This window comes from Mirounga leonina, unplaced genomic scaffold (genome assembly GCF_011800145.1).
Source record: "Mirounga leonina isolate KUSES-001 unplaced genomic scaffold, KU_Mleo_1.0 Mir_53, whole genome shotgun sequence".
NCBI lineage: Eukaryota > Metazoa > Chordata > Mammalia > Carnivora > Phocidae > Mirounga > Mirounga leonina.
Genome location: NW_023270807.1, coordinates 4,651,697 through 4,662,835, shown reverse-complemented (window position 1 = coordinate 4,662,835; position 11,139 = coordinate 4,651,697). Strand labels below are relative to the sequence as shown.

General features: G+C 56.7%; 1 protein-coding gene across 1 annotated transcript in view; it reads left to right on the top strand.

Moving 5' to 3' along the window:
- The window catches only part of MDGA1 (MAM domain containing glycosylphosphatidylinositol anchor 1), a 54,226-nt gene extending 48,313 nt beyond the window's left edge, over window positions 1-5,913 (top strand). Inside the window, exons 14-17 of the mRNA XM_034991152.1 lie at window positions 315-449; window positions 3,870-4,000; window positions 4,227-4,335; window positions 5,088-5,913. Coding sequence (XP_034847043.1) covers window positions 315-449; window positions 3,870-4,000; window positions 4,227-4,335; window positions 5,088-5,179 — 467 coding nt within the window. The 3' untranslated portion in view covers window positions 5,180-5,913. The remainder of the gene's footprint in view (window positions 1-314; window positions 450-3,869; window positions 4,001-4,226; window positions 4,336-5,087) is intronic.
- The last annotated feature ends 5,226 nt before the right edge of the window (window positions 5,914-11,139 follow it).

Genomic DNA, 11,139 nt, shown 5'->3' with positions numbered 1-11,139 from the left:
AGTCCTGCCCTCAGGGAGCCCCAGTCTGAGGGGGGAGCCCCAGTCTGAGGGGAGACACAGCCCTGCCTCAGGGAGCCCTAATTTGAGGGGGGAGACACAATTCTGTCTTCATGGGGACTCAGAAGAAGAGAAACTGCACTAGAGCTCGAACTCCTGGCCTAGACTCCTGTGCCGGGCGGTGAGGCGGGGAGGACCAGATGGGATAGGTGAGGCCCCTGGGGTCAGGTGAAGTTAAGGCAGTGAAGGAATCAGACAGGAAGCAGCCTGTGTGGGGTGAGGAGGAGGCTGTTGGTGCATCTCCCCCTCCCCAACAGGCTACTACATGTTCATCGAGACATCAAGGCCCCGGGAGCTGGGGGACCGAGCCCGTTTGGTGAGTCCCTTGTACAATGCCAGCGCTAAGTTCTACTGCGTCTCCTTTTTCTACCACATGTACGGGAAGCACATCGGTGAGTCAGGGGACCAGGTAGTCTGCCCAAGGGTTGCTGGGGCAGGGAGGAGAGAGGGAGTCCACAGGAGGCTGGGCATGGCCCATGCGAGGCCTGGGCTTCCCAACTTGGCTGAATGACAAATCCTTGGAGGGGGTGTAGGCAGAATCTGGGCAAGGGAGGAAGCCAGAGCCAGCTTGTCTGAGGTTGTCCTGAGTCTGCAAAGAAGATAGCTCCAGCAGGACAAGATGGAAGCCTTGGAGGAGAGGGCGAAAAAGGCTAAGAGGGTGTCTGTATTGAGCACCTGTCAAGTGCCTGGTGACTTCCTGGGTGCTCTGCATCTGTAGTCCCATTATCTCTCACAAGCACCAGGTGAGGGAGGTACTACCATATAAATCAGAGAGGTTCAGCATTTTCCCCAGGATCACACAGCAACCCAAGTTGTCTGACTCCCCCAAGCCCTGAACACAGGATTGGGAGGGTGCCGCTTTGTGAGCAATGAGGGGCAGTCCGGCTTCCTAAGGGTGGGCGTGCATTCGCCCTCTGGGAAGTCACGTGAATCAATGAACTTATCATTCAGCCATCACTTCCCCAGCTCCTGCTCTGTGCCAGGCATCAGGTGCTGCAATGAACAGGGCAGAGCAGTTCCCCATGCTCCTGGCACCTATGGTCAAGTGGGAGAGACAGACGTTAAACAGCTAATGGCACCGGATAAGACTGAGGGGCCATTGTGACACGTGTCCACGTGGCCAAGACAACTGGGAACAGGGACCAGCGCTGGGGGCTTGATTAAGGAAGACTCTGCGGAGGAAGTGACAAGTTTTTAAATTTTTTATTTATTTGTTTGTTTACTTCTTTACTAAGACAGGCCATGTATTTTGCATGGGTCAGGAGGTACAAAGGGCGCGTAATGAGAATCCCCCTCCCGTCCCAGTCCTCCTGCAACCTAGAGCCCTTCCCCAAAGGCAATCACTGCGCTAGATCTGGGGGCAGGTTTCCGGAAACACTATATACATATAGAAGCCAAAGGCAGATTTGAATTTGACCGGAGGAAGACTCTGTAAGCATCAGATCTGGACAGGAGGGCTTTCTAGCAGGGATGCTGTGGAGGGGCCCCCTGTCCCAAGTCACGTTACTCCCCTGCTCTGCCCCTTTCATCACCATCTCGTCTAGGCCTCCAGTATCTGATCCGGCCCCTGCCTCCTTCTCTGACCTCATTTTCTGCCACTTTCACCTTGGCTCCCACTCAGCTCGCGAGCACACTGGTCTCCTTGCTTTTCTTGAAATACTTGAGGCGGGTTCCTGCCGAAGAGGACTTTGCTCATGATGTTCCCTGGCCTGGAACATTCTCCCCCTTCCCTCATTCAGGTCTCCTCAGAGAGGTCCCTGACAATCCCACCTCAATACCTCTTTATTCCTTTCCCTGCATTATTAGCTTTATAATGCTTATCACCAATAGAAGGTAAGCTCTAGGAGGGCAGCGGTCTTTGCCTTATTCACTGACGTATCTCTCGTGTCTAGAACAGTGCGTGGCACATAGTGGGGCTCAATTAGTTGAACGAATGAATGATAGGGAGGCCTAAGGTTCACGAACCCCAAAGAAATTTCTAACCATGAGTTTCTCTGAAAGTCCTCTTTCAGTTGTGAGGACCATCATAAACAGTTTTTCATTCAGCACGTAATTGTTTAGAACCCATAGCAACTTGCTGCAGACCTTCCCTCAAAGAGTCAGACGGGGAGGAGAAGATGTGAATCCCCGCTAACTGTCACACCACGGAGCAGAGAGTGGTCTGGGGCCTGGAGATGGCGTTTCAGAGAGGCCTCAAATCACAGGAAGGATTTGGCCAGGGCAATGTGGTAGGGGAGGGAGTCTCCAGCAGTGGGAAAAGCCTGAGCAGAAGCCCAGAGGCTGGGAAGCTGCAGTCTGTCTGTCCAGGCTCCAGCACACATTTCACTCTGGCTTTGCAGGTGGCAAGGGAGGTAGGGAAGACAGTGAGCAGGCCCACCCTTCAGGGAGCTTGCAGGTCTTGGACCCTGGCTGACCCCTCTGAAATGCTGTCAGGAAGCCCCTGAGCAGGGGAGATCCTAGAGCTGATGGGGTACTTAGGGAAGCAATTTTTGGTTAAGCAGTGAAAAGGAGGGGTCCCCCCATTAGTGGCCTTGGGGCAGGGTGGTGGAGGAAGGAGAAAAGATGTGGGAATTGAGGGGGATAAGAACGGGGGTGGGTGGAAGAGCTCCAGGATGGGGAAGAGAGAGGGTCCCTTTGGGGCTGGTGAGGAGCCTGAAAGGCATTGGGGCTTGGGCCTATTGAAGCCTGTGTGGCACCTCCCGGCCCACTGGGAGCTGGCCATAGCCATCTGATGGGTCCATCTGCTGGCAAGGGTCCCCACCCAGGCCTGGCCCTGCTGCTGGGGAAGGGGGTGTTTCTTGCTGTCCTGTTCCCTCCTCTTCCCTCCCCTCGTAGCCCACCTGGCAGCTCTGAGAACCAGCTGTCCCCAGACCTTGTGTCTTTCGGGCCAACTCCTTTCAGCTCAGGCAGGTAACATTTGGTGACTCTCCCCCACTGGGGGTCTGCTATCTGGTGTCACAGATGGTGTGGCTTTGTCTCTGGACAGCGCCATGGAAATGCCAGCCACCAGGTGCTAAGATTCATTCCCCCTTCCCTCTGAGCCAGATCCTTCGTATCACTGGGGGCTCGAGGCGGGCTGGACGAGCCAAGAAGGGGCATGACATGGCCTGGGCACCTTCGCCAAGCCACGATCCCCTCCCTCTTTTCCAGGGCCCCAGCACCTCCAGAATTCCAGGCCCCTGTGGCCGTGGGCACACGAGCTCAGCACCCACAGGCAAATGCCCTCAGCGTTTCACTTCCTCTGTTTTTCCCGTGGCTATGTGGCACAAATACCAACATCTCTCTTTAAAGCAATTCCCTCTTTTTCTTAGCATTGTCCGAAGCGTCAATATTAGAGAAATCGTGAGTTTGAAGGACTCGCCTTTATTCATTTCTCAAAACATACATCTAAGTATCAAACGTTTTAAAGTCCATTCCTGTGCTTCCAGAAAAATCATCCCACGCCAGGGGTGTGCACTGTGTGCTTTGGGAATCCTGCTCTGTGCTCAGTCATAGGCCCCACTGCCTGGGACAACTCCGCTGTTTAGAGGAAGAAGGATGGTGTGTGTGTGTGTGTGTGTGTGTGTGTGTGTGTTGGGGGGGATCAGCTGATTAGAAAGGAAGGGAAGGAATGAAAGAAAATTTGCAGGCGTCCTGATGAATTGAAGCCTGCTGCTGTGGTCTCTGTCCCGTGTTGAAGGTGCCCCTCGCCGCCCCGCCCCCCTCCAGGGATAACGGGATGTGAACCAGTCTGGGCTGGTGCTGTGGGCAGTGGCGGGGGAGGGGGCCTTGTCCAGACCCTCACTGCCCCCTTCTCTTCATCCCCACCACAGGCTCCCTCAACCTCCTGGTGCGGTCCCGGAACAAAGGGGGCCTGGACACGCACGCCTGGTCCCTCAGTGGCAATAAGGGCAATGTGTGGCAGCAGGTGCATGTGCCCATCAAACCCAGCGGGCCCTTCCAGGTGAGTCCAGCGGGCCCGGGGGCCCCTCACAGGCTCCCCCAACCCTCAGGCCGGTGCTCTGACCAGGGAGCACTTAGGAAGACTCCGGGCTCCCTCCGGGGAGCTGGGGAGAAACCCAGGCAGGGGTATGGGGGCTTCCAAGTGGACTGAGGGGAAGGAAGGGGTTGGGGGCTCTCTTGGGAAGAATCCCCTAATCCCTGCTCTCTGCTCTCTGACCCCACCCCAGATTATTTTTGAGGGGGTTCGAGGCTCTGGCTACCTGGGGGATATCGCCATAGATGATGTCACACTGAAGAAGGGAGAGTGTCCCCGGAAACAGATGGATCCCAATAAAGGTGCAAGATAGGGAGGGAGGGAGGGAGGAGCCGAATGTAGGGGGGGTGGTGTGGGTAGGCATCTGTCTGTGTCAGGGCTGAATGGGGGTTCAGAGTGACTGTGTGATGGGATGCGTGTGTCAGGGACTACGTGAACAGGGGCTGGTGTGTTTGGGCCCCATCTTGGGCCCCACCCTGGCTCAGGTTATGGGGCATTTGTAGGGCAATGAGAACTGTGCCCTCCCGTGAACTTACTGAGTTATTACAGTACCCGGATGCCTCCTCTGTCTGCGTCTGGGTATGTCTGTGTGTGGGGAGGGGGCAGTGGGGGGGGGGGCAGATGTGAACATGTGCCCCACCCCCCCAGGGCCAGGTGTTTGCAATTGTAACAGCTGGGATTTATTGAGTCATTACCATGCACCAGGCAGCGTGCAAAATGCTGTATATGCGTGATCTCATGTCGTGAGGACAACAGCCCCCTGGGGCGGCACTGACTATTGGACTCATTTTACAGACGAGGAAACTGAGGCCCACGGAGGTCAGGTGAATTGCTCCGTGTCTTAGTGAGCTGCAGAGTCAGGATTTGGACCCTGGAGGCTTAAGTTAAGCCCCACACCACCCAACCTCACATCTGTGCTTACGGGTGTGTCTGTGTGCAGTGAGGGCAGCGTCCCCCTTTAGGTGCCCCCCGAGAGAGGGGGCAGCTTGCTAGGCCCCGGCCCTACCGAGCTGACCGGGGCCCTGGCCCGTGTCCCTTCTCTCTCCTGTCACAGTGGTGGTGATACCGGGCAGTGGAGCCCCCCGCCAGCCCCACCCACAGCTCTGGGGGCCCATGGTCATCTTCCTCTTGGCATTGCAGAGATGATGAGAGCTGCGTGGCCTCCCCACCCCGCCCCCGGCACACCAAAGTGTCTGCATCGTACCAAAGACTGACCCCCGCCAGCCGGGGTGCCCAGGGGCAGGGCCGGCCCGCCAGGGAGGGGGCCTGCATTGGCTGCGAGGATGAGCAGAGAAACAAGGACAGAGGCCCGGCGCTGAGGCCCTGGAGCCGGTCGTTTGACACACACACGCACACACTCACACGCACACACACACACGTATTAAAGCACAAGTTTCTATCCGACCGGCCAGCACCTTCTTTTCTGCGGAGACAAGGGACTCGCCGGAATGGCGTCTGCCACCCCAGGGACCTCGGCGCCACGTGGGCGTTGTCCTGGCTGCACCTGTTCCTAACTGGTGACCTTCCCTCGTTCCTAACTCAGCCCAGTGGCTTTACCAGAAGGGAGCCAGAAGGGGAGCTGGCTCAGGAGCCCCACCCTTGGCTGGACTCTGGGACTCCCTGGGATGAGGGAGGCTGGGGTCAAAGGAGGCCCGGGGTACTTTGTGAGCTCTGTGAATGTCCCTCTGCGGGCAGTGGTGAGGGAGGCGAGGCACCTGCCACACGCCCTTTGTTTTCAGGGCAAGGGCTGGAAGGTGGAGACCCCAGGTCACCTTGATCCCTTGACCTGTTTGTTCTTGGACGTCATATCCTCCCCACCCTGCCCCTTCGGAGGGACCCAGCACAGGGGTCTTGGGCCTGGGCAGTCTGAAGACTGACACCTTCCCTCCTGCCCCATCTAACCCCACCCCACCCCACAAGGAGCTGGATTCCTGAGAGCACAATCTCCACCCTAGTCAGCTGGCCCAACCTCAGCACCCCCCTGCGTCTCAAGGGAGCGGGGCTGGGGGTGTGGGGGTGGGGTGCTGGCCAGCCATTTTCTGGGCTGAGGCTTGACTTTGAGAGGAGCAGAGGAGAAGGCCTGTTTTTTGCGAGTTTGTGCCCCCATGGTATTTGGGAGTAGAGCGGAGCCTTCATTTCTTCTATACTTGGCAGGAAGGGGTGCCCTGGATAAGAGGGTGTGTGTCAAGGGGGTGCCCCTGCTCCCCCTCCACTGCAAAGCACCATCTCGTTGGCTGCTCCCTTCCCTGCCCAGTGGGGGACAGAGGGGTTTGCAGAGCTGGGGCAGGGGGCAGGGCAGGTGCAGGCCTCCTGTTGCCCTGGAGCTGAGCTCATGCCCGAACTGAAAGGGCTCCCTGTCCTCGGGTTCTGGGTTGGGAGCCGAGGTGGGCACAGTGGAATCTAGTGAGACCCTTGTGACCCCACCCCACCATCCATGGGAGAGAGGAGGCCCAGCCCCTTCCAGGGTGAGTCTTCATGCACGTGTGCATGTGGCTGTGTGTGTGAGCGTGCGTGTGCACCTGTCTGTGTCTGGGTAGCACTGTGGGTACATCTCTGGGCAGGAGCGTGTGCAAATGGGAGTCTGCACGCGCAGTTACACATACCCGTCTGTGAGGCCGGTCTAACCCCTGGCTCAGTACGTGCCTGCGGGATGTCGGCATGCATGCCCCCTCCACGAGTGACATGAATGTGTGTGGGGTGCTGGCCAAATATACCACTGGCAGCCCTATTCTGTAGCCTCAAGCTGCCTGCCACTGCCTGAATTTCTACCTTTCATCCCCTACGGATGACAAAGAGCTTACGGAGGACCCTATTGAAATGCGAGCACCTTTGGTGGGGCGTGTTACAGGGCTTGGCCTGGAGCCTTCGGAGGGGACAGCAGGGGGAGCAGGGCAATGCCAAGAGGCAGGCGGGGCCCCGCCGTGAAGGCGGCCCCTCTCACTGCTCCGGGGCTTGTGCTGTCGTTACCAACAGCTGGGGCGGCTGGGCCAGGCCTGGAGCGGGGCCTTCTGACCCCCCGCCAGCCTGGCTGCCTTGCCGGCCCAGCCGAGGCCTCCCTCCAAAATGAGTGGCTCCAGGTTCCCAGAATGCACTTCCATCCCGTCTGCTGAGTATTGTTCCTTAATTGTCCCATCTGTGCAGGGTCTGTTGCCCCAACTAGACTGTGAGCTCCTCCTCCGAGTCTTCCAGCCTTCTCCCCCGGCCCATCCCAACCTCATGCCCAGCACAGGTGGGCCTGATAGGGGAATCACCGCGGGCTTTGCCCAGTGGAATGGATTCTATAAATCAGTGCTTCCAGCCCTGGCTGCAGAATCGAACCACCAGAGGGTCTTTTAGAGAGCACGGATGCTTGGGTCCTATCCCCAGAGGTTCTGATTTAATTGGACTGATGGGCAGCCTGGCATCAGAAATGTTTAACAGCTCCTCAGAAGAACCCAGGAATGCGAACCACTGGCCTGCCAGGGGCTTCCTCTGCGCCCTTGCTGGGGTGGGTACAGAGGTGCAGAGAGGAATGGCACTGGGCACCTCCTGCTTGGGGCACCGAGGTCCTTGGTCCTCCTGTGTGCATGGGCGAGGCTGGTACCTGTGTGCGTGTGTGTGTGTGCGCGTGCGTGTGCAGGTCTGCAGGGAGTGTGTGTGTCTGTGCGTACTAACACTAACAGTGTGTGATGGGTGTGCCGGTCTGTGTGTGGGAGGATGGGGTCTGCAAGGAGGAAGGGTCTTTGTGTGTCCCGGTGTTCGTGTGTCTGGTGTCTGCCTGTGAGTCAGCACGTCTGTGTCATGTCACCTGGGCTGTGGGCGTCAGCATCTGTGCGCTGGTGGGTGGCCCATGAAGACCCCTGGCCCAGGGGAGACCAGGCTGGCTGGATCCGGCGCGTCTCCCCTGTGGCAGTTTCGCCCTCCGGGTCAGGGTGGCTGAGGCATTTTGTGGCCTTAAAACAGGGAGTCCAGGGTCAGCTCTCAAGGTGTTGGGGTTTGTTCACTCCAGTTTCCCCTGTTTGATGTCTCGGGGAGATCCCTGGGGCCAGGTGCTGTACAGGCAGAAGAGGGGGAGTCTCAGCTGGGCTGTGCTGCCCCTGGGACCACGGGCAGCCACCCGGGGTACCCAGCTAAGCCTGCAGACCGTGCCCCCGCCTCCCGGGATGTTCCTCCCACCTAGCCTTCTCTGGGATACCCTGCCGCCTCTTTCCCGTTCATTCTCCCTTCTCCCTGTGCTTGGTGGAAGCCCCTGGCTCAGGCTCTCACTGGTGGAATGGGCCTCAGAGGGCCAAACCCCTCCTTGTGTAAATGAGAAAGGTGCAGGGGGCGGATTGGCCCAAGGTCACACAGCCGTTGGGGTGGAGCCAGCCTTGGCAGCCCGGTGCTCCCACCCTGGGGCTGTCACACTGCGGGCCAAGGCCTCCTACCAGGCAGCAGCGCCGGGCTTGGTCCACCTGCCCTGTCTTCTGGCGCTGGTACAGATGTTATAGATTTTACCGGGCACCTACTCTAGGAGCGGTGCTGTCTCCCGCCCCAAATTCTGGCCTCTCATCCCAGGCCACTGCTTCTCCCACGCTGCCTCCCCCTGCCCACACTGGCTTTAGCTACTGCCCAGGCTCCCAGAGAGAAGGGACTGTTTCCCCTCCCTGGCCCTCTGTCTTCACGTGAGCCTGGGCTCCAAGGGAAGATCGGTGTGTCCTGGTGTCCTTGTCCTGTGGGCTTCCCCCTAAGGACCAAGAGGGATGGGGTGAGAGGGTACAAAGTCTTGTGTTTCCCTTTCCCTGGACTCAGAGAGCTTGGCAGTATTTCCAAGGTCTGTCCCAAGGAATGGGGTGGATGAACATGCTCTGGAGAGTCCCTGTAGGGCCACGGGTTCAAGTTCTGGGCTCTGGGGAGCTCTCCCCACTTCCAAAGGCAAGATAGCACACCCCTCTCTGTTGGATCAGGGCTGAGTGTGAGAGTGTGTGTCTGTGAGGGTGAAGGGGTCTGTGTGGGGGTGTGAGTATGTGTGTGTATGTGTGTGAGGGTGTGTGCTGGGGCAGAAGGACCACTCCTTCCTAGGGAGCCCTTGACCCTGAGAGCTGGAAGGGACCTTAGAGACCATCTAATCCAGTGCCCCCATGGTACAGGTGAGAAAGCTGAGGTCAGAGACATGGCACTTGCCCACCATCACCCCTCCCTCGTGTCCCCTGAATTCATTTCCCAGAGGCCCCCCTAGGAGGACCCTCCCTCCCAGTACCTCCCCACCCCCTCCCAACCACCCCCATAATCACCGTCTCAGCTCAACTCTGCTGGCCCCTCTGCCCCAGCGGTCTCCAGGCATCCTTCCTGCCCCAGGTGGCCAGCTCACCAAGGCCTTTATCCCCAACCCAGGAGAAGGGGCAGGGGAAGGAGGGGACTGCTCCAGCCCTGAGGCCTCCCAGACTTGAGAGAAAAGCCAACCCTTCCATGCCCAGGCCCACCCCACCACCAAGGTAAAAGCACAACAGGAGACCCTCATTCATGGGTGAAAGGTCTTGGGGTTGTTCTAGTCAGACGACCCCATCCTCACCCCTTTGCCTTGCTCTCTGTCTCCACCCCAACCTCTTTGTCCTTCTTTCACCCCCAAGCCCCCCAGATGTAACCTCTAGTTGCGGACGCGGTTGTTTCAATCAATAAAGCTGCAGTGTTCTAGTGCTCTGGGTCCGGCTGTGTGTGTGGGCGGCAGGTGGGCCAGGAGGGGGCACGGGTGAGTGGCTAGGGGATCTTTTCAGACCTCTGGGGAGAGCCCTTCTCGTTGGCACCTGCTATCATGGGTCCTGCTCTGCCCCCCGGACAGTGGGGACCTGCATTCTGGTCTCCAGCCCAATGAGCCTGGTGTCCTCATTCATTTGTTCCTTGAAGAAATACTAGCCAAATACTGCCTTCGTGAACGCTCCTGCTTTAGTGGGGGAGACAGACACCAAGCTCATAATTACACCAGGAAACACATCATTATGAATACAATTAGCGCTGTAAGAGCAGGTTCTCATTTGGGCTAGAGATTCAGGGACAACTTCTCTAAAGAAGAGGCATTTAGGATGAAAGACCTCAATGTCAGACAGAAATCCATCAAAATCCTAGGGGAGAACATAGGCAGTAACCTCTTTGACATCAGCCACAGCAACCGTCTTTCAAGACACGTCTCCAAAGACAAGGGAAACAAAAGCAAAAATGAACTTCTGGGACTTTATCAAGATAAAAAGCTTCTGCACAGCAAAGGAAACAGTCAACAAAATCAAGAGGCAGCCCATGGAATGGGAGAAGATATTTGCAAATGACACTACAGATAAAGGGCTGGTGTCCGAGATCTATAAAGAATTTCTCAAACTCAGCACCCAAAAAACAAATAATCGAGTCAAAAAATGGGCAGAAGACATGAACAGACACTTCTCCAAAGACATACAAATGGCTACCAGACACATGAAAAAATGTTCAACATCATTAGCCATCAGGGAAACTCAAATCAAAACCACATTGAGATACCAGCTTACACCAGTTAGAATGGCAAAAATTAACAAGGCAGGAAACAACAAATGTTGGCGAGGATGTGGAGAAAGGAGAACCCTCTTATGCTGTTGGTGGGAATGCAAGCTGGTACAGCTACTCTCGAAAACTGTATGGAGGTTCCTCAAGATGTTAAAAATAGAGCTACCCTATGACCCAGCAATTGCCCTACTAGGTATTTGCCCCAAAGAGACAGATGTAGTGAAAAGAAGGGGCACATGCATCCCCATGTTCATAGCAGCAATGCCCACAATAGCCAAACTGTGGAAGGAAAACAGATGAATGGATAAAGAAGAGGTGGTCCATGTATACAATGGACTATTACTCAGCCATCAGAAAGGATGAATACCCACCATTTGCATCGACATGGATGGAACTTGAGGGGATTATGCTAAGTGAAATAAGTCAAGCAGAGAAAGACAATTATCATATGGTTTCACTCGTATGTGGAACATAAGGAATAGCATGGAGGACAATAGGGGAAGGGAGGGAAAACTGAAGGAGAAATCAGAGAGGGAGACAGACCATGAGAGACTCTGGACTCTGGGAAACAAACTGAGGGTTTCAGAGGGGAGGGTGCTGGGGGGATGGAGCAGCTGGGT